This window comes from Carcharodon carcharias, chromosome 13 (genome assembly GCF_017639515.1).
Source record: "Carcharodon carcharias isolate sCarCar2 chromosome 13, sCarCar2.pri, whole genome shotgun sequence".
In the NCBI taxonomy this organism is placed as follows: domain Eukaryota; kingdom Metazoa; phylum Chordata; class Chondrichthyes; order Lamniformes; family Lamnidae; genus Carcharodon; species Carcharodon carcharias.
In genome coordinates, this window is record NC_054479.1 from 85776052 (window position 1) to 85800274 (window position 24223).

At 41.9% G+C, this 24223-nt stretch overlaps 1 protein-coding gene across 1 annotated transcript; it reads left to right on the plus strand.

Annotated features, from left to right (window-relative positions):
* Positions 1–680: 680 nt before the first annotated feature.
* On the plus strand, positions 681–23954 carry LOC121286325 (ubiquitin-conjugating enzyme E2 N-like). Its single transcript, XM_041203400.1, has 4 exons — positions 681–847; positions 19457–19703; positions 19825–19965; positions 23254–23954. The coding sequence occupies exons 1-4, from the start codon at positions 815–817 to the stop codon at positions 23301–23303; spliced, it is 471 nt and encodes a 156-aa protein (XP_041059334.1). The 5' UTR covers positions 681–814; the 3' UTR covers positions 23304–23954.
* The last annotated feature ends 269 nt before the right edge of the window (positions 23955–24223 follow it).

Consider the following 24223-nt stretch of genomic DNA (forward strand, 5'->3'; position numbering starts at 1 on the left):
GGCAAGCTGTGAGGTGGCCAATGTAATGATGCACTGAAGCTAGTTAGTACTGTAGGCCTGGGAGGGTGGGCAAGGCCAGGTGCAAACTTGACACTGCAGAGTAAATCATTGTTCAAAGTTTGCATTATTTAAAAGTTAGACAATCTAATTGCTTAAAAAACTCAATACTGTTGGAATTATCTTTAAACTTAAAAGGTGGTGTTGGAAAGTTCCTTTACCCAACTCTTAAGTTACGAAAAAATGCACATATCCATTGGTCTGAGGGGGATCCTGGTGATTTAATGCCTTTCAACAGTGCAGGGGTACGGGGAAAAGGCAAGGATTAAGGCATAATGGTCATTTGGAGAGCCCGTGCAGACACGATGGGCCGAACGGCCTCCTCCTGTGTCATTAACATTCTGTGAACAGCGTTTCACAAAAAAAATAAGTTGCAGATTCTGGTGAAACCTTGATTTCCAGATGATGCCTAACCGGCAGCATTTCCTTATTTCTGTTTCGCATTTCCAGCCATGCAGTATCATTTTCATTTACCCGACCGTGCACGTACTCAAGAACCCGAGCCGCCGGGGGAGGGGTGGAAGCCGCGATGCAGCTCGGGAGTTGTAGTTCCCCCGCGTGACCAGCTGTAGGGGCGGGGCTGGCCGGTGGACGACATTGCCCAGCCACCCCCGCGCGGAACCCCAGACGCACGCGGAAGTGGGGGGAAGGGCGAAAAAAAGGAGAGGACAGAGAGAGACGACAGGCTCCAGCTCCTCCCGCAGTTTTGTGGGAAGAGAGAGAAAAAGAGAATCGCCGCCTAAAACATCGAGCGACCATGGCAGGCGGGCTTCCCAGGCGCATCACCAAGGTACGGGACTCGGAAAAACTGCTTTTACATACGTGTATTTAAAAAACATAATGAATTACCTGTTGAGGCGGTCGGGTGATTTTTTTTTCTCTCTCTCTTTCACCCGCCCCCCCCCATCCCCATCTGGCGAAACCACTTCCGCTTCCAAGCGAGTGAAGCCTGAAAAGAGAGAGCCTCATGGCATCGACATGGCGGCGGCTGGCGCTGTGTGGGCGGGGAGGGAGATTGCCGCTTGCTGGGCCCAGTGAACCAGGCCTACACGGGAATGCCGGGGTGGGGTGAGGCGAGGATGGCTGAGAAGGCCCGTCGCCGAACCGGGCGGGTTGCGTAAGAGCAGAGCCTGGTGACCGGGGTGGGGGGGAGGCAGGCCTGACTGACTGACAGGGCGCGGGAATTGGCGGCGGAAGGGTGCTGGGGCGGTGGTGATGCTGTTTCTTGGCTTGCGATCTTTTCTGTAAGGCTTTAACGGTGGCTGGAGGGGGCGGGGGGAACTCCCCTTGTCTGTGACCGGAACTACCTGAAGTGATGGGCACGCGGGCGGAATGACTGTTGCTTTTGAAAGGGCGCTCGCGCCGCATTTCAACGGCCTCGAGCCTGGTGGTGTGGTGGGGTGGGGTGGGGTCTCGCGCCAGGGGGAGGGGCGGGATACGTGACCACGTGACCCCGGGGTCACTCTCAGCCGGGGATGTGGGGGTCGCCAGCCATGTTGTGGCAGTGCATATTCGTTACCAGGGTTCGGATTTCAAGGCAGAGAATGTGACATTTAAACTGCTGGTGCGACATTAGCGTTTCCGTTTTGGCTGCAGTGGAAGCTTCTAGTAGTTTGCATATCTGTTCTCAGCCTGCATCCCGAGAGTTGACCCAGGGCATCACCATCCCCAGAAACAACAAAAAGTACCAGAGGGAGAAAGTCACAGACAAGCTGAAAGAGCTTAAAATGGAGATCCCCATTGTCTTTGGCTCACTGCCGAAAGTAACCAGAGAGCTCTGAGGCATTGTGGCTCACGAGTGAAGGAGAATCAAAAGCCTAGAGATGGGAATGTAATGCTTTAATTCAAGAAGTGTCAAATCAGAATGCAATACCAATAGACTTGGTCAATTCCATCGTTTTACAATTAGAACTAAGAGTAAACATGAAAATTAAAATGTGCGACATAATGAATAGTAGTGTGGCTTTCGGAGGGATGGATCCAATTTAATCAAGTTCTTCTGAGCAAGTGACAACCTAACTAAACCCACCATGATGTGCTTAGACTGCCAGATGGCAAAAGCAGGTTACCTTGGCCATTATCGCCTTGCTGTTTGTGGAAATTTGCTGTATGCAAACTGGATGATTTCCTGCTGCATATATGAAGTTCAAACAATTTTGTACTTCATTGGCTGTAAAGCATTTTGAAACACTCCTGAGGTCGTAAAAGATGCTATGTCAGTGCAAGTGCTTTTTTTTTTACTTTGCATCAGTAGTTTGGATTCAGAACCTATTTGGAGATGATACTAACAAGGAGTGATGGTGGAATTGAGGAAGCACAAAGATCACAATGAGTTAGACAACATACACCAGTGCACTGAACAACAGCAGATGGAATTTAATGCATAGTGTTGAACTTAAATTGAAAAAAATGGGTGACATATCTTTCACCCAAAGAGCTGTAGAGGCTAGGTGGAATGAAAGCTTGAAATCTGAGTGAGATTTCTGTGGTGTAAGGGATATGGGACCAAGGTGGGTAATTGGCTTTAAGATAGAGTTCTTCCATGATCTAGTTAAATGCCACAGGAAGTCATGGTCAGATTGTCCCACGGTCTGCTCAGATTGCACCATTATAGTTTGTCCAGTTCTGCTAGCCAAAAAAAAGGGAGATACTCAAGTGCTGAGTTTAGTGTCAGGGCTTGTAAGGAAAAGGCATATGGTATATGACTGCATTATATCCTGTTCGGATACAATTCTTTAAAAAGATGATCTAAAATAGCGTGAAAAACTGTATAATTTAAGACATGGTTGACAGTTAATGGTTCCTCTGTGCCCAGCTGATTCCTGCAGAGATATGCAAAGGTAGATTTTCAGTTTTGGGTGAAATTGGACAGGGCAGTTTTCCACCACGGCAACAGCCTGAAAAATTCCAGATCGGACATGAGACAGTTAAATAGAACATATTAAGCTGCTTTGCTAAATGCCTGGTTTAACCTCAGACACACCATCCGTAATTGCATTTAATTTACAGTACAGAAAAGGGTTGTTCAGCCCAGCTGGCCTGTGCAAGTGTTTATGCTCCATATGTGCTTCCTCCTCACCTTACTTTATCTAATCCTATCTACATGTCCATCTATTTCTCCTTCATGCAGTTACCTAGCTTCTCCATAAAGGTATCAATACTATTTGTCTCACCTACAATACCACATTCTAATTACACTCTGCGTAAGAGGTTTTTCCTGAATTCCTTATTGGATTTACTTCGCTATTATATTTTAGACAATGCCAAAAGTGGAGGTATCTTCTCTTTATCTAACCCCCCAAAATCTTTTATCTGATCTCTAGACTGCCTCTTAGCCTTCTCTTTTCCAGAGAAAAGATCTCCAGACTGACCTGTGGTTGGGAAATCTTTTTTTGTGTCCTTTCCAGTGTCTTTATACCCCTTTTGTAATGTGAAGAATGGTGTGGTACTGTGTGGTCCACCCAAGAGTCCATATAAATGTTAACATAACTTTCCAGCTTTTCAGTTTTGATCCTCTAGGTATTAACTGATATTCTTTGTTTGCATTTGTAATGGCCTTTTCTGTGCACCCATGACCCCTCTCTTGCTCCGGACTGCAAAATGCTGGGTCATTTTGTCTCAGCAAGTTGGTCAATATCTGAGGTGATAATGGACAAGTGAACATTTCATGTGGAGATGACTTATCAGATTTCCAGTATTTTCTTCCTTCACACCTCCCTTCTTGCAAGTAATGTCTTAAAATTATCTTTATCAAGGTTCTCCTGCAAGACTTCCAGCCATTTGTAAATGCTATCCCAAGTCTTGCTATTATTCCTCAGCTGTTTAATCAGGCATAATTTATCTGTTGACATGCACTATATTTATGAATCCAGATCCTTTGTGTAGATTAGTGGTGATATTACTCACTAATCTCTGTACCATTCCAACCCAGCATCACTCCCAGAAATAGTTCTCTTTTGTCCAATTCCTTCTCTATCCAAGTTTTAGTCTTAAGAGTCAGATTTTTTCTGTCAGGATTTCCCTCTTCTGTATTCATATTGACTGCTTTCTGCTATGTTAATTTGGCAACTGTTGATGCAAAAAAAAAAGGTATAATGTTGCTTGGGTTTGTTTTATCGTCCTGTTGAATAAAAGTTGCTGTGTTGACCTATTTTCAATCCCTTGAGGCTCCTCCTGTATTCGTTGACTAGCATAATGACAGTACTTTGTAGATTTCACTGCTGCTTTCAAGCCTTTGGGTATATCTCATCCATCCCTGGGGACATGCTGGTTTTGAGCCTGTCTGCATCTCTTTGTCAGTGATGTAGAAATTAAGTTTGGTAGTAGTCTCTACATATTCCAAGTAATCATTTAATATGAGCTATGTGCACAGAGCTGGTGAGTGGCAATGGAAATTTGATGGTGTTGAGAATTCAGTGTGGGCTTGGTGAGAAGGAGGTGCTAACTCATTTAGTGCAAGGGCCATCAAATAAATATGTAAATAATTGCACAGGAAATAGTCAAGTGACATAATCAACATAGGAGCAGTAAATAGGTAAGTAAAAGCAAAAAAACTGCAGAAATCTGAAATAAAACAGAAAATGCTGGAAAAACTCAGCAAATCTGACAGCATCTGTGGAGAGAGAAACAGTTAATGTTTTGAGTCTGTATTTTTCAGAGCTGCACTGAAGAAGGGCCATATGCACTCGAGACATTAACTCTGTTGCTCTTTCCACTGATGCAGTGAGACCTGAGTTTTTTTCAGCATTTTCTGTTTTTATTACATGGGTAGGTATCTGGATATATGTCTTTAGTGGTTAATGTTGAGCTTGACTTATGTAGTTAATATTAGTACAAGTAAGCATTAGTCAAAGGAGAATGAGCTAGTGATTAAATTCTAGCTGCACTTAAAGATGCTAATAACTGATGGCCAAATAATTAACCACAGTAACTATTTAACATCAAACTAAAAACTTAATTTTTTAATATTTAAAATTACAACTAACTAATGAATTGATAAAGATGTGGTGCAGGCTGCATCAGGGATGTAGTACGAGTGTGATTGTGGACAGCAAGACTGACTCAGACTGCCACAACTACAGGAAATGTGTCCCATCTCAACACCCTGGCTCACAGCGATTGAGCTGGAGTTTGAACTAGAAAGGCGCTCTCAACACACAAAAAGGAATTGCTGGATAGTTCACTTCAGTGTGCAGCCACATAACAAGGTGTAGGAAAGGAGTGTGTGACTGGGTAAGGGTAACTTGGGAGAGGTGGTGGCAGTGATTCAGCAGCTACTGCTCCTGTCCACCCATAACAAAGTACTTGATCGGTACCAGTGAGAATATGCAGAATGACTGAGAAGCATAGCCAGAATGCTGATCAAGGCATCATTAAGCATGAGACTGCCCAAGGGGAGGAGGTGCAGAGTAGAAATGATGTAGTTAAACAAGATTATTTAATTAAGGGAGTAGGTAAGGTCATAAGAAATAGAAGTAGGCCATTTGGCCTATTGAACCTGCTCTGTTATCTTTAATTGTGGCCTTAACTCCACTTTCCTGCCAGTCCCTCGTAAGCACCTTTCATTCTTCTAAACTGCGATGAGTACTGGCCCAGCTTGCTCATCCTTTCCTCCCATGACAACCCCTTCATTCCAGGATAACTAGATACTACTTTCGGTATCTATAATTTTCTTCCGTGACATTACAGCACAAGGGTATTGTTCCATGCAATGAAAACTAGAATTCATGATGTAATTTTAAAAAGCAAAATACTGCGGATGCTGAAGATCTGAAATAAAAACAAATGCTGGGAAAACTCAGTAGATCTGGCAGCACCTGTGGAGAGAGAAACTGTTAACATTTTGAGTCCAATATGACTCTTCAGAACTGTTTTTTAATTTGGGATGCATGTGTCTCATGCATAAAATTAATGAAAAGCAGATGAAAGCTCCAACTCAACCCCCAAGCCGAGAGAGGTACCCTTCTGACACGACTTTCTAGCATTAAAAAATACATTTTTGTAATAATTGTGAAGGAATTAGTTTAAGCAGTTTAGTAACTTAAGTTACCACTTCCTGTTTAATCTTATTTGAGCCAGTCACACAATTTTTTATCCCAGAGGCAACACAGTTTTGTGACCATATCTACTGATATATGCTGGAAGTCTGACTCCTAATTATATAGACAAAGCTTGGTTTACTTTTGATTATTATTTCTCGATGCACTTTCACATTGGCTTTATGTACAGTTTGTCAAACTAAACAGTGGTATTATGGAATACCACACTTTCAATATCTTTGCTTACACTCTGGGGAAACCAAAACTGGGGCTATAAATATGGTATGGTCGATAATAAATCCAACAGGGAATTCAGCAGAATGGTTAGAATGTGGAACTCGCTATCACGATTAGTTGAGGCAAAGAGAATAGCTGCATTTGAGGGGCAGCTAGATCAACATGGAGGGGGAAGAAGAACAGGTTTTGCTGATCAGGATAAATAGAGGGTATGAGGGGGCTTATACACGAGCATGGACTAGTTGTGCCAAATGACCTTTTTCTGTGCTGTAATTTTCATCTGTCCAGCTCAGTGGGACTTCCCATGCTTAGCTGCAAGCAACCTGCTTAACTATCTAATTGTAGCCAGAATATTTCCAGCAATTGCTTCTCTCCCTGCCCCTGTGCCATTACCTCTGGAGTCCTGCAAGGACCTGTTCTTGGTCCCCTCCTCTTCCAGATCTGCAAGCTACTCTTCAGTGACATCACCTGAAGGTGTGCCAGGTACCACATGTAAGGTGACAGCACCCCACCTTGCCACCACCTCTCTAGATTCCTTTGCTGCCTTTGAGTCACTTTCCTGTTTGACTGACATCTAGACCAGGGTGAACTGCAATTTCTTCCAGTTAAAAACTAAGTCTCTGTCTTCATGCTCCACACGAGCCCCGTACTCTTGCCTCCAGAACTCTTCCTGGCCACTGTCTCAGGTTTAAGCCGACCCCAGCCTTGGCCCTGTATTTGAACATGAGCTCCTAATCCCATATTTACTTGCACCACTGTAACATTGCCCATCTCCGCCAGTGCCTCCTATCTCCTCTGGTTGTAACTCTCATCCATGCATTCGTTCCCTCCACACTCAACCTGGTTGGCCCCTCATCCTTTGTCATTCATAAACTTCAGCTCATCCAAAATGCCACTCCACCTGCACTTAGTGCATCTCACTCAGATGATGCAAGTATATTTAACAATTCTGCTTCTATATGAATAAATGTTCAAAGGCTTATGATGTAAGCCGTAAGTTTGTAATATAACTTATGGTGTTTTATTGATTTGAGGATGTTGCATAGCTAAGAGTGAGATTCAAACATAACTTGTCGACTCATGTGAAACTGAAGGTAGCAGCTCGTGTTAATTATCTCAATCTGGCTGCTTGATACATTCCAACCAATCAGTATTTTTGTAACGTCTAACCTTTACTGAAAGGGCAAAGAATCTTGCAGTATATTGGGTTATTTTTTCCACATAATAGTTTGAAATAATGCTACACAACTTTTTTGTTTTCCAGAGGACCCCAGAGCCCAGACATCTCATTGCTTTACTGGCCACAAGTTGTTGCCAAATTTATTGTTATTCTGTTACTATAGGATCCTGTAGCATTTAACTGCTGCATTTAACCTTGTCTGCATTCAGGTTTTGGCAGACTGAGAATGCAATACTTGTCTTGTGGTGATATGTTCATTCCAAATGGTGAATGCTGCTAATAGTCTACAACTCTAAATATCTTTATAAACTGTGCAGTTTGTTTGACAGCGATGAATTAAAGACTGCTCCAGACCCCTCTATTAACTGTATTGATCCTCTGTTTGGATATTGTTCTCTTTTCTTCTATTTCTCCTGCTTCAACTCTCCTTAATTCCTGCAAGTCTGGTGAATTGTTCTCACTTTACAAATTAGTTTGCCTGTGTGCAAGGTCACTGGTTTGTGGCTTTCACTGAAAAACAAATGGAATTATTGAATGCAATTTCAAAACATTGGTTAAAAATGGGAAAAAAATGGATTTGACTTGCACATTATCAGGCTTATGATTCAGCATTTGCTCCTGAGTATCCTGTGCAGCTGTTGATCATGAACATGTATTTAGTGGGAAGTATATAACACCTTCATCAAATTAAACATTGGGAGTGCACATTTTTGGCAATGGCATTGTGATCTATTTTGCTGATTCCAGTGATGTTGGACAGTGCAAGTAAATAGATTCTTTCTGCCCTTTTTATCCCTGTCTTCCTCATTCACCCTCCACTTTCCTTAGCAAATTAAGGCTGATTAAACTCATTTGAATGGATCAGCACTGTCATAGTGCCATTTATGATTCTTGATGTAGGAGTCCAATGTTGGCAGATCATTCTACTCTGAAGTAGAAGTCAATCCTGTTTTGATATCCAGGATGGTGCACAGATTGGGCACTGAATTGCCAGCTTCTCAACTCTTCCACCCCAGGTGTGTGTTTACTCACTGAGCTATTGGGGAGTGCAACATAAGTATTTATTTTAAGAATTCATGAGGCAGTTTGCTTTGGTAGCCATGAGAACTTGCTATGTTGTGGTAACGTGATGTTGACTAAAATGTGTGCATACCTAAAGAGTTTGGGCTGTAAGATTTGTGTTGTTGAGTCATTGTTAAAGCAAGTGGCTTATATTATAGCAAGCGATTTCTAATCAGTTACAAACTGACTTTTTCACATTTCCAGAACTTGCAGCTTACTGTGGGAAGCATGACATTCTGTTTAAATTCAGTGCTGTCACAGCAAATTACTTTGTTCTGGTCAAGTGGGTATTGCAGCAGCTTGCTAAGCCTTTTTCATCAGCAGCTTGGAGACCTGCTAACTCTACCACTTAGAAGGGCAAGTGGGCACATGGGAATTTAATCACCTGCAAATTTCCCTCCAAGTCTCTCACTGTTCTGACTTGGAACCATATTCACTGTCTCTGGATCTCCTGTCCTACAGCATTATGGGTATACTGACATCACATGGACTACAGAGGTTCAAGAAGGCAGCTCGCCAACTTTGCATGGGCAATTTGGAATAGGCAACAAATGTTGGCCTAGCCAATGACATGCACATCCCATGAAATAATATTAAAAAATACAGATATATCATGCCAAAGTAAACAGGGTTGGGATTATTGCGCCTTCTGGCTGTTTCCTGATCTTAAATTCTTCTGTTCTGAGATCACCTAGCAAGTGGCTTTAGCGTTTCATTAACAAAAGTGAAGGAGCAGGTTGGGTACCTATTCTTTCTGTTGGATAGTCTGCATAGTCCTATGATTCACATAAGTACACTATTAAAATAGCAATATCTCAATTCAGTTAGACAGTGTATAATCATTCTGAAGTAGAGATTAGAGTGTTGGAATTCGGTGGATATCTGTAGTAGTAGCAATGAGGGTCACTTAGCTAGAGAATGACATTTGCATTTAGATAGTACTTTAATTGTAGGCAGCTAAGGTATAATTACTGTTGAAGTGCTGTTGGCAGTCATTAATCCCACGGACAGCAACGGCCAATTTATCTGAAATCATAAGCCTTCAATTTGTTCACTGCAATGCAGCATCTTTTTTAGACATTCGTGTTTGCCATAACAGCACTACAGCATGGAATTGCAGAAGGATTTGCTTCAGCCACTGGAGGTGTGGTGGCGAGCATTTACTGTTTGAGAAGTTTTGCACTTTAATTTAGATGGAAATTGTCTTGTGTATTTGCTGTCACATAGTGCCAAATGCAAATGAACTACGTTTTAAAAAGGAAATTGTAATCATTCAAATGTTCAAATAGATTTTCTGAAACATAACCGTCCCAGACACTTAATCAGCCCTCCTGCAAACGGGGTTGTGATCTTTAGTTTGATTAACAAGTAACCTTTGAATTTATTGCCTTAAGGGGATGTGGAATATAGATTGTAGTTGTTTTGTAAGGAGAGGGACATCTAAACCATCATGTCATTTCAACTTGCCACAAGTACCACTGGGAGTCTAATAGTATATATATCGAGTACAGGGTGGAGTAGTGGTGTTGACACTGGACTCCAGATGCCCATGGTAATGCTCTGGGGACCTAGGTTCAAATCCCACCATGACAAATGGTGAAATTTGAATTTTAAAAAATGTCTGGAATTAAAAATCTAATTATGACCAGAAAACCATTGTCATAAGAGCCCATCTGGTTCATTAATGTCCTTTAAGATTTGCTGTCCCTTACCCAGTCTAGCTCCATGTGACTCCAGACCCACAGCAATGTGGTTGACACTTAAATGCCCTCAGAAATGGTCTAGCAAGCCACTCAGTTCTCAAAGGCAGTTAGGGATGGGCATTAAATGCTGGCCCAGCCAGCAATGCCCACATCCCATGAATGAGTTTTAAAAAAAACGATGAAGCAAGTAGTTTTTATAATTATTATGCAGAAAACAAATGTTTTCCCCCCTGAGACATTACTTCTTACTAGCCAAATCTGGTTGTGAGATATAAAAGCTAGTAGACCGATGTATTGGCTGTTAGTTTTGGGAAATGTCTAGCTTTGTCGCTGCCACCTTGCCATTTAAATGCACATGTGTGCACACACATTACTGATGATGTTAGTCTAAATGTAGCTCAAAATTCATACAACGCCCTGAGGCACATGAGTACAGGTGAGGGCTCAAACTGATCTATTTTTCTTGCACCATGCTTCTTTTGCATCAGCTGCAATTAATGCAGCAGTTGCCTCAACCAAGCAGGCATCACCTGATGCTTGTTAATTGGCCATTAAAAACATAAGAAGTAGGAACAGGAATAGGCAATGGGGTCTCTCAAGCCTGTTCCACTATTCAATATGATCATGGCTGCTCTTGGCCTCACTCTACTTTCCTGTCTGCTCTCCATAATCTTTGACCTGCCCCATTGTTCAAAAATCTATCTCAGCCTTGAATATGTTCAATGACTTATACTCCATGGCTTTCTGGGAAAGGGAATCGTAAAGATTAAAGACCCTCAGAAGAAATTCCTCCATTCCTGTCTTAAATGGGAGATCCCTTATTCTGATTCTTGTATCCCCCTAGTTGGGGCCACATTCTCTCAGCATCCAGCCTGTCAAGTCCCTTCATAAATCTTGTGTGTTTTAATAAGATCACCTCATTCTTCTAAACTGCAATGAGTATAAGCCCAACCTGCTCAACCTTTCTTTGAGACAAACCCCTCATCCCAGGAATCAACTTCGTGAATCTCTGAACTGCCACCAGTCCAATGCAAGTTTGTCAAATAATACTCTAGGTGTGCTCTTACTAATGCCCTATACAGTTCTAGCAAGACTTCCCTAATTCTATACTGCATTCCCATTGCAATGAAGGCCAACATTTTGTTTGCCTCCCTAATCACTTGCTATACCTGCAAGTTGACTTTTTGAAACAAGTACAAGAACAACCCCCCCCCCAGTAACATTCTGCAATCTTTCCAGTTAAATGTATTTTGCTTTTCTAGACTTCCTACTGAAGTGGCTAACCTTTGGACAAGGTGGTGGTGTAGTGGTAATGTCACTGGGCTAGTAATCCAGAGATCCAGGCTAGTTCTCTGGGGACATGGGTTCAGATCCCACCACGGCAGCTGGTGGAATATAAGTTCAAGTAATAAATCTGAAATTGAAAGCTAGTGGATTATCATAAAGACCCACCTGGTTCACTAATGATCTGCTATCCTTATCTGTCTGGCCTGCATGTGACTTCAGATCACAGCAATGTGATTGATTAAATGTTCTCTGAAACAGCCTAGCATGTCACTCAGTTGCATCAGATCTCTACAAAGTCAAAAAGGAATGATCACCTGGCATCGACTTGGGCACCAGAAATGACCACAGCATAATAGCCCCGTCGACTCTGCAGAGTCCTCCTTGCTAACACTTGTGCCAAATTTGAGAGAGCTGTCCCACAGACTAGTCAAGCCTGACATGGTCATACTTACTGGATCATACCTTATAGTCAATGTCAGAGACATCACCATCCTTGGATATGTCTGGTCCAACTAGCAGGACAAACCAATGAGAGGTGATGGCACAGTGGCATACAGTTGGGAGGCTGTTGCCCTGGGAGTCCTCAACAGTGACTCTGGATCCCAGGAAGTCTTATGGTGTCAAGTCAAACATGGGCAAGGAAATCTACTGATTACCATCTACTGCTACTCCTTCCCCAACACTTCATTGAGGATACCCTCCATGTGTGGTACTACCACTGTGCTAAATGGGATAAATTTTGAACAGATCTATCAGCTCAAGTCTGGGCATCCATGAGGCGCTGTGGGCCATCAGCAGCAGAATTGTATATAATCACATTATGTAACCTCACGGCCTGGTATATCCCTCACTGATCCAGGGTTGATCTCCCAGCTTGATGGTAATGGTTGAATGAAGAGTGCAGGAGCAAGACCAGGCATATCTAAAAATGATGTGTCAACCAGGTAAAGCTACAGCACAGGACTACTTGCATGCTGCTTCCACTGACATATGATAGACAGAGCTTGGCGATCCCACAACTAATGGATCAGATCAAAGATCTGCAGTTCTGCTGCATCCAGTTGTGAATGGTGGTGGACAATTTAAACTCCTCACTGGAGGAGGAGGCTCCATAAATATCTCTATTCTCAAGGATGGGGGAGCCCAGCACTTCAATGCAAAAGACAAGGCTGAAGCATTTGCATCTTCAGCCAGAAAGTCCGAATGAATGATCCATCTTTGCCTTCTCTTGGTCTCCATCACAGGTGCCAGCCTTCGGACAATTTGATTCCCCCCACGTGCTATCAAGAAACGGCTGAAGGCATTGGATACTGTAAAGGCTTAAGGGCTCTGACAACGTTCTGCCAATAGTATTGAAGACTTGTGCTCCAGAACTAGCCTTGCCCCGGGCCAAGCTGATCTGGTACAGTTATGACTCTGGCATCTACCCAGCACTATGGAAAATTGCCCTGTTCACAAAAAGCAGGACAAATCCAAACTGGCCAACTGTCACCCCATCAATCTACTCTCGATCATCAGCAAAGTAATGGAAGGGGGTCGTTGACAGTGTAATCAAGTGGCACTTGGCAATAAACCCTCTGCTCAGTTTGGGTTCCTCCAGGGTCACTCAGATCCTGACCTCATTACAGCCTTAGTCCAGACATGGACAAAAGAGGTGAACTCCAGAGGTGAGGTAAGAATGACAACTCTTGACATTAAGGCAGTATTTGACCAAGTGTGGCATCAGGGAGCCCTAGTAAAATTGAAGTCTGGGATTTAGTTGGGGGGAAACTCTATTGGCTGGAGTCATACCTAACAAAAAGGATAATGGTTGTGGTTGTTGGAGGCCAGTCATCTCAGCCCCGGGACATCACTGCAGGAGTTCCTCAGGGCAGGGTCCTTGGCCCAACCATCTTCAGCTGCTTCATCAATAACCTTTCCTGCAACATAAGGTCAGAAGTTGGGATATGCAATAATCCGTTAACAATGTTCAGCACTATTCACAATTGCTCAGATACTGAAGCAATCCATGTCCATATGCAGCAAGGCCTAGGCAAAATTCACACTTTGGCTGATAAGTGGCAAGTAGAGCTTATGGTACACAAGGGCCAGGCAATGGCTACCTCCCAACAAGAGAGAATCTAACCATCTCTGAATTGCCTGGTATCAACATCCTTGGAATTATCATTGACCAGAAACTGCACTGGACCAGCCATATAAATACTCTGCTTACGAGAGCAGGTCAGAGGATGGAAATTCTGCGTCAAGTAACTCACCATCTGACTCCCCAAAGCCTGTTTACCTTCTACAAGGTACAAGTCAGGAGCGTGATGGAATATTCTCTGCTTGTTTGGATGAGTGCAGCTCCAACAATACTTGATGTAGCAGGACATCTATATTATACTGCCATCAAGACAACCCCACATCCAACTCCATGAGTTCTCATCTTGTGCAGCAGAGTAACCTTTTATGTGACACTCATTGAATACCATTTTAGAAATCCAAATGCACTATATTTACTGGCTTCCCTCTATCCACCCTGCTTCTTACATCCTCAAAGAATCTAAATTTATCAAACAGTATTTTCCTTTTCATAAAGGAATACTTATTTTAATGGTAGTATGATCTTTTTGAAATGTCCTACTACTTAATGGATTCCAAACATTTTCCTGTTGACAGATGTTAGGCTAACTGGCCTATAGTTCCTTGCTTTCTGCCTTCCTTGTCTCTTAAATAGAGATGTTATATTTGTGGTTTTCCAATCCCCAGGGCCTTTCCAGAATCTGGAGAATTTTAGATCGCAACCAATGCGCCCACTTTCTCCATGGCTACTTTATTAGAACCCTAGGATGCAGGCCATCAGTCCTGGGGATTGTTGGTTTTTAATCCCTTTAGTTTTGCTAGTACTTTTTCTCTAGTGATCATGATTGTTTTAAGCTTTTCTCTTTTGTCCCTTGTTTTCCCACTATACTTTTAGCATAATGACATACTGAGTGCTTGTTCAAAATCTCTCCCCATTTCTTTGTTTCCCATTATTAATTCCCTAGTCTTGTCTTCTACGGGACCAACGTTTACTATGGCTATTTTATATACTTGTAGAAGCTCATACCAACCAGTTTAATATTTCATTGTAGTTTACTTCTGTAATCCAATAGTATTGATTCATAATTTTCATGCCTTCTCTTCCCCCCCCCCCCCCCCCCCCCCAAAGAAAAAGTGAAGATACCCAAACTGTAATTAATAAAATCGAATAATCATAGTCACCAAAAATCAGTGGGGTCTCTGATAACTTCCAGTGATACTTCAATCTTTGTTAACCTCGCTTATGAAATGTTTTGGTATTAGTTGAATTGCCCTTGCCATTGGGACTGTTTATTATTTGTACATCAAGTAAAACACTTGAAGAGCTTTAGGATACTTACAAGAAAGCCTGTATGTAATGAGAACAGATGTTACTTCACACTGATGAAAAGGGTCTGTGTGTGCTTTCTGATCATATTGTTGTGCAAGTTTTGGCCACAAGAGCCCCCCAGTGAACTATGTAGAGAAAGCTATTTGAATTTGCAGAAATTGTGCTTTGTAATTTTTGCTCTTTAGTTTGCACAGTCTGAACTCCTCCTTTGTTAGACCACGACTGGAGTACTGCATGTAGTTCTGGTCGCCACATTATAGGAAGGATATGATTGCAGAGGAGATTTACCAGGGTGCTGCCTGGCCTGGAGGGTCTGAACTATGAGGAAAGTTTGGATAGGCTGGGGTTGTTTTCCTTGGAGCAAGGAAGGTAGAGAGGGGACCTGATAGTGGTATATAAGATTGAGAGCATAGATAGGGTGGATAGGAAGGCACTTTTTCCATTAGTAGAGGGGTCAGTAACCAGGGGCATAGCTTTAAGGTAAGAGGTAGAGGGCTAACAGGGAAATTGAGGAGAATTTTTTTCACCCAAAGGGTGGTGGGAGTCTGGAACTCATTACTTGAAAGGATGGTTGAGTTCAAAACTCTCAACATTTAAGAAGTATTTAGATATTCACTTGCATTGCCCTAGCCTCCAGGGCTATGGGTCACGCACTGGAAAATGGGATTAGTGTCAGATCTTTATTGACTGGTGCGGACACAATGGGCCGAGTAGCCGCCCTCTGTGCCTTAAATGTCTGAGTTTGTTCAGTGAAGTCTTTAGATTAACAGGGACACCATACCAAATAAAATTATCTTGAATTATTGAGTATGAAGTGGAAGTCGAGTTACAGTTATATAACATTAGTTAGACCCCATCTGCAGTACTGCATTCCATTCTAGGCTCTGGGAAGGACACATTGGCATTGCAAGATTGACAGAATGATATCGGGGTTTAAGGGTTTAAATTATAAGGATGGGTTGCATAAACTAGGCCTGTCCCTTGAATGTAGAGGGTTATGAAGAAATCTGAGTGATTTAAGATAAAGGGTTTGATAGGGTGGAGAGAGAGAGAGAAAGCAGCTACTTTCTCTGGTGGGGGAAATCCAGAATAAGGGGGCATAACTTTAGGGCTAGGCTGTTCAGGGGTGATGCCAAACGTTATGACACAGCCGATGGTAAATGCCGAGTTGTTCAAATCCCAAAGGGAAGCTTGGAACAATTGCCATAACTTGTTTTGCAATTTGTATAAATTTGAGATGTATGCCTTGAATTCAATAGTAATAAGACCACCATGTCTTAGATTTTTACAAAACTAAATTAATCATTTATTAATAGAAAAAATGATTTTAAGTGCATAGATCTACAAATTACTAATATGATAACTCCTAAATCCCCTACTTAATCTGACTCCCATTTACACATTAATTAAGGCAACAGTAAGACACACAGATTTTAAAAGACTCAGGCAAAGTAACACACACTATTCTGAACCAGTCGAATTCAAAGTGAGTTTTCTTAACTTCAGTTCTTTGAAAACAGGCTTGAGGCATGGATGGGGCTTGAAGGCTTTTCACATTTATTAGATCTAACAAATGCCTTCCCTTACACACAGACTTTGCTCTTTTTTACATATTTTCCCCTTTGAATGCAAATTCCTATTGTTTCACAAGCAAAAACAAAAATTGCTGGAAAAACTCAGCAGGCCTGGTAGCATCTGTGGAGAGAAAGACAGTTAACATTTTGAGTTCATATGACTTGCTCAGAACTAAATAGAAGTAGAAATGTGAAATATATACTGTTTAAGGGGGTGGGGCAGGTGAAGTTGGATAGAAGGCCAGTGATAGGTGGAGAGATTGCAAAAGATGTCATAAACAAAAGGTCGAAGGGCAGTTGGTGGTGATATTAGCTAAAGGAGGTGCTAATGGTGACATTAAGAGAAAGCAGGATGAGCAAGTGACGGATGGCCCTAGTGGGGGTGGGGATAGGTGTGGGAGAAAAGATCAAAATATGCTAAAAGGTGGGGATAAAACAATGAATGGAAATAAATTTTAAAAATAATGATGGAAATAGGTGGGGGAAAGAAATATATATATAAAACTTAAAAATAAATATTTGAAAAAAGGGGTGAGGATGGAGGAGAGAGCTCATGATCTAAAGTTGTTGAACTCGATGTTAAGTCCGGAAGGCTGTAAAGTGCCTAACTGGAAGACGAGGTGCTGTTCCTCCAGTTTGTGTTGAGCTTCACTGGAACATTGTAGCAGGCCAAGGACAGACGTGTGGGCATGAGAGCAGGGTGTTGTGTTGAAATCGCAAGCGACAGGAAGGTCTGGGTCATGCTTGCAGATAGACCGAAGGTATTCTGCAAAGCAGTCATCCAGTCTGCGTTTGGCCCCTCCAAAATAGAGGAGATCGCAGCAGCGAATGCAGTAGACCGAGTTGAGAGCTGCTTCATTTGAAAGGAGTGTTTGGGCCCTTAGACAGTGAGGAGGGAGGAAGTAAAGGGGCAGGTGTTGCACCTTCTGCGATTGCATGGGAAGGTGCCATGGGAGGTTGAGATGTAGAGGGTGATAGAGGAGTGGACCAGTAAGTCCAGGAGGGAACGGTCCCTGTGGAATGACGACAGGGGGGTGAAGGGAAGATATGTTATGTGATGGCATCATGCTGGGGTTGGCGGAGGATGATCCTTTGAATGCGGAGGCTGGTGGGGTAAAAAGTGAGGACAAGGGGGACCCTATCATGGTTCCGGGAGAGTGAGGAAGATGTGAGGGCAGAGATGTGGGAGATGGGTCAGATGCGGTTGAGGGCCCTGTCAACAACCATCGTGGGTGGGAAACCTCAGTTAAGGAAGAAGGAAGACATGTCAGAAGCACTGTTTAGGAAAGTGGTAATGGGATGGAGTCCTTACAGGAAGCAGGGCCTGAGGAGTTGTAGTCGAGGTATCTGTGAGTCGGTAGGCTTGCAATGAATATTGGTGGACAGTCTATCATCAGAAATTGAGACAGAAAGGTCAAGGGAGAGAAGGGAAATGTCAGTGATGGACCATGTGAAAGTGATGGAGAGGTGGAAATTGGACGCAAAGTTAATACATTTTAATTTTAATATTTTTAAAATTAACAAATGGGCTTTTATCCCCATTGTTTCACGTTCTGATAATAAAAAATCTTTCATAGCACGAAGTTTTACCAGTAATCTTTGGGGGGAAAAGAAACATTGTATCTAAACTTTACCTGGCTAAGTGACACATTTCACTCCTTTGAAAACAATCTTGTCTGGTTTATTTAAAAATGCAAATGTCCTTCTATACCTTACATTCTAAATTTCCCCCATGTTTACATCAAAGCCTTCAGACCAGCTGCCTTTAATCCAATTAAGTCTCACACAGGCACATATAGGCACAAGTAACATTATTTTACATTATTATATCCTGATACATGTAGCACTGCTTCACACAAAGCAGAGTGGAAACCTAGGACTCGTTTCCCTAAAAAAGCTATTGAGGCTGGGGCTCAATCATGCCTCTAGATATTAATGTATCCACAGGATTATCTGATTTTTATCTATTTAGGATTTGACTTATCAGCACATTTCTACACTCAAAAATGAAGTTTAGTGATAGAAATGTTTGCAGCGGACTCTGCACAAAGACCTGAAAATCTTTATAATCCTCAATATAGGAAGCACCCTTATTGGACACATCTGTTTTAGTATCTAGTGACCTTTCTGACACACGTTATGGGGTTAAAATACTCCAACTGGTTTGATGATTGCAACTTTAAGTATTTAAAGAGCAGAAATCATGCATCGTATCTGTTTGCCTTGAATTTTGTTTAAGCACATGGCTTGAATTAAAACCCAGCCATATTAATGCCAGCACTTTTACTATGTAACTGCTGGTTTCAAATTCTTCTTAGCTGTGAGATAAGGAAGAGCTTGCATTTCATGACCTCAGGACATCCAAAAGTGCTTTCCAGCCAAGTACTTTGAAGTGTAGCAACTGTTGTACTGTAGACAACCTGGCAGCTAGTTTGAGCGCTGCAATGGCTGCTGTACCCAAAGATTGCCATGGCGTAACATCTCATTTGAAAGACAGCCTCTCTGATAGTGCAGCACTTCCTCAGTACTACACTAAAGTGTCAGCCTGGATTATGCTGTTAAGCCTCTGGAGTGTGACTTGAACTCCTTGGCTTTATGACTGAGGTGAGAATGCTACCATTGGGCCTTGGCTGACACTTAAGTGTTGTTTGTTTTGGATGAGTTGGATACATGTTCGCAAGTGGACTTTACATTATTTAACAAGTGCAGTTGAATAAATCTGCTGTGAAGTTGAAAACGCAGCAGTAATTATGGCTCTGTAATTCAATATGGAATATTTTAAAATCGCAAATGCTATTGGCTCCCTTGATTCAGCATTCCGTGATAATGGAAACATAATACTGTGTATAATGTTCATTTAGAAATGTAATTTCATGTTGTTTTGGACTGTGCATTACTAACAATTGTCTTTTTTCATCGTTTTACAGGAAACCCAGCGTTTGCACGCAGAGCCAGTGCCTGGTATAAAGGCAGAAGCAGATGAATTCAATGCACGCTACTTTCATGTTGTTATAGCTGGTCCACAGGACTCCCCATTTGAGGGTGGAACTTTTAAACTTGAACTATTTCTTCCAGAAGAATATCCTATGGCGGCTCCAAAAGTTCGCTTTATGACCAAAATATATCACCCAAATGTAGACAAGCTGGGCAGAATCTGTTTAGATATTCTGAAAGGTAATGGCTGCTTCGAGTTTCTGCACCTAAATTTTATTCATTGTACCAGTGGCAAATGCAACATTTGTGTATTTTTAACGAGAATGTTTTTGTCATGGCTTGTAATGTTTTGATTCCACAGATAAGTGGTCCCCAGCTTTGCAGATTCGTACAGTACTGCTATCAATCCAGGCATTGTTAAGTGCTCCAAATCCAGATGATCCATTAGCAAATGATGTAGCTGAACAGTGGAAGAGCAATGAAGCCCAAGCCATAGAAACAGGTACATGTGATCATTTGATATTCAGCTAGTTAAGTAAAGGAAATAGAAATTATAAAGGGGCAGCTCTAGCTATGTATTTTACATGTATCTTTAATTCTTAAACAGGTCTCAATAATCCCAGCTATGGCCTTTTTGACACTGACTTTGCTAAGATGTTCTTGCCTTGTGTTGTATAACATGTTTAACCTGGGGTGGCATTTTCCTCTTTTTTTTCTGCTTTCCCCGCCCCACCTTGTCTCTTCCCTGCTCTTCCCGCAGCTCTCATGCTGTGGATGCAGATTCCGACATGCACAGTGATTGAAGCTATGCGTCTCTTTCTCCAGCCAGCCCAAGTCCCTTGCTTTCCTGGGACTTTTCTCATTCCTCACTTTTAATGCTGTCTCCAGCAAAGAGGTAGCAAGTTTTGTGGAAGTGATTGTTTGCACTTGGGTCCAGGCAGAAACAACCCATGCAGCCAGCAATGAGCATTAGGGTTTTCCCTAGATGCTTTGCAGGTGCAATTCTAATTATAAACTGGATGATACCAATTATCTCTGGAAGTATCACTTTACACAGTTGCAATCTGGGGAGTATTTCAGGTATAAAAAAAATATCCCAATCAGTTGCTGACTGCAATTGTTGGAGAAAAACATGGCTTTGGATGGGATCGTTTTGATTATTACGCTTCTAAAATGAGGATAGAAACTAAGAGCAGGAGTAGACCATTCGGCCCTTTGAGCCTGCTACACCATTCATTATGATCATGGCTGATCCTCTATCTCAACTTCATGTTCCCACTTTCTCTCCATATCCCTTGATGCCCCTAACATCCAAAAATTTATCAATTTCTTTCTTGAATATACTCAGTGCCCTGGCCTCCACAGCTTTCTGTGGAAGAGAATTCCACGGGTTGACCACCTTCCTGAGTGGAAAAAATGTTTCCTCATCTCAGTCCTAAATAGCCTGCCCCATATCCTGAGACTGTAGCCCCTGGTTCTAGACTCCCCAACCATCCTCCCTGCATCCAGTCTGTCTAGTCCTTTTAGAATTTTATATATTTCAATCAGCTCCCCTCACTCTCCCAAACTCTAGTGAATACAGGCCCAGTCGAACCAATCTCTCCTCATATGACGGTCCTGCCATCCCTGGTATCAGCCCAATGAACCTTCACTGCACTCCCTCTATGGCAAGTATATCCTTTCTTAGGTGGGAGACTAAAACTGCATGCAATACTCCAAGTGTGGTCTCACCAAGGCCCTGTATAACTGCAGTAAGGCATCCCTACTACTGAACTCAAATCCTCATGTAATGAAGGCCAACATACCATTTCCCTTCCTAATTGCTTGCTGTGCCTGTCGATTTACTTTCATTGACGGGTGTACAAGGACACCCAAATCCCTTTGTACATCCACATTTTGCAATATATCACCATTTTATTAATACTCTGAGCTTCTGTTTTTCACACTGAAGAGTATAACTTTACATTTATCTACGTTGTACTGCATCTGCTATGGTTTTGCCCACGCACACAACTTGTCTAAATCGCTCTGAAGCCTCCTTGCATCCTCCTCCTCAAGTCACAACCCTACCCAGTTCTGTGTCATCAGCAAACTTGGAAATATTGCATTTGGTTCACCCATTCAAGTCATTTATATATATTGTGAATAGCTGGGGCCCAAGCACTAATCCCTGCGGTACACCACTAGTCACCACCTGCCACCTGGAAAAAGACCCATTTATTCCCACTCTCTGTTTCCGGTCTGTCAACCAGTTCTCAATCCATGACAGTATATTACCCCCAATCCCATGTGCTTTAATTTTGCCCATTAGCCTCATTTGTGGACCTTATCAAAAGCCATCTTGAAATCCAAATACACCACATCCACTGGTTCTCTTATCTATTCTACTTGTTACATCCTCAAAAAACTCCAGTGGGAGTGGATTAGTTAAACATGATTTCCCTTTCATATGCCCATGCTGACTTTGATTAATCCCGTTAATGTTTTCCAAGTGTTCTGTTACCACGTCTTTTATAATAGACTCTAGTGTTTTCCCCACTACTGATAGGCTACTGGTCTGAAATTTTCTGTTTTTTCTCCCTTTTTTAAATAGTGGCGTTACATTTGCCACCCTCCAATCTGTAAGAACTGCTCCAGACCATCTGGACTTTTGGAAGATGACCACCAATGTATCCAGTATTTCCAGGGCCACTTCCTTTAGTACTTTGGGATGTAGATTATCAGGCCCTGGGGATTTTTCAGCCTTTAACCCCATTAATTTCTCTAGCATCATGTTATTTTAATTATACTGATTTTCTTCAATACTTCCCTCTCACTGGACCCTTGGTTCCCTAACATTTCTGGGAAAATATTTGTGTCCTCTTTTGTGAAGACAGAGCCAAAATGTGTTCAATTCTTCTGCCATTTCTTTGTTTCCCCCCTATAATTTCACCTGTTTTTGACTGTAAGGGACCTATGTTTGTCTTCGCTAATCTTATTCTCTTCACATGTTAAAGAAGCTTTTACAGTCAGTTTTTATGTTCCCTGCAAGTTTACTCTCATACTCCATTTTCCCCTTCTTGATCAATCTTTTTGTCCACTTTTGCTGAATTCTAAACTGCTCCCAATCCTCAAACTTGCTGCTTTTTCTGGCAATTATATATGTCTTCTCTTTGGATCTAATACTGTCCCTAATTTCTTTTGTAAGCCATTGTTGAGTCACCTCTCCTGTTTTATTTTTGTACCAGACAGATTGTTTTCAAAGGCTTGTGATCAACTCAATGCTGCTAACTTTGTTACTAATACAGGTTAAGTATCCTTTATCTGAAACCCTCGGGACTGATTGCATTTCGGATTTCAGATGATTTTGGTTTTGGGATACCATATATAAGCCTAGGCCTAATTATATTAGGGTGGCTGACGCCTAGGCTAGCTATAGTCTAAAGTAAATAAAATGTTTAGAAAAGTAAGATGTACCACTGAATAATAAATACAAGGTACTTGTAATAAGTTCCTACCCATGGCGCCATCTGTGATTCTGGTTGTATGAGAGGGTTTGCAAGGTAAGCAGTGCAGACAAGCAAGTAGACCTCCTGCGCTAAAGGTCAGGTGTGGTCAGTGAGGTTTGTTGGCTCAGGTCAGAGGCTTCTTACACTGGAGGTCGATAAGGTTCCAAAAAAATGTGTGGTGTTTGGATGTGTTCAGTTTTCAGATTTACAGATAAAGGATACTCAACCTGTAAAATATTGAAATAGTTTGAAAGCAGTTTCCACATGAGAATTATTTGCTTAAATATGTCTTTATCTTGCAGCCAGAACATGGACTAGGCTATATGCCAGTGGGAACAGCAATTCCAGATGAAGTTGAATGCACATCACAATCCTTGTTCTGCCAAGATCTCTTTCCTTGCATTCAAAGAACAGTCTTAGAAAACTGCAGAATAAACCCAAACAAATAAAATTCTTGGTGTTTAAATGCATATTAGAGACTATTTGTCATGTTCCGATTCACCATTAAAGCATGAGCAGAGTATATACCACTTTGCTTTTCTGTTTTCCCCCCCCCCCCCCAACCCTCCCTGCCGCCCAGGTAATTTGAAAAAGCAGCGATGGACCTCTGCTTTATTTACCAAGACTGGCGTATTTTTTTTCTTAGCACTGTGAATGAAAATCTGCTTAGTTAGCTGCCCTATTGTAAGTTTTCATTTTCTGGGTTTTGTGTTTTGTGATGCTAAAAGCATTTTGAAAGCGGCTAACTTGTACACAGTAAATCATGCCCTTCGCCAAGAGTAGTAACTTGTTCTTTTTAGGTGCAATAGATTAAGCAGCTTAGCTGGTTATTAGTTCATCCAGTCGGTAAAGGAAAGGAAAAAGCAGCGTGTCAATATTGTGACTCAAATGTAGATCCTAAGAAAGCTTGTTACTTTGTATGGCTTGTCTGGGGGATGGTGTGGGGGAAGAAAGATTTCTGTAAAACTTTTTGTTTTAGTAAACTTTTTTTTGTTCCATTTAACTGTTGTACCTGTGTTAATCTTTCCACAGCGCAATGCAGTAAATAAATCTTTGAGGTTTTAGTGGTTGGCTTCATGCTCGTTAATGAAAATATCTACATTGGCTTGTCTTTTAAAACGATTCACTGTGGTTTTTCATTTTAAAGCCTATGACAATGTCCAGATCTTGTATGCTGTCCCACTGAACTCAACAGCTGTCTAGGAGCACTGCATAACATTTATAACCACTTCTAACTTGCATTTCTGTCTCTGACTTGGGTTTATTAAAGGG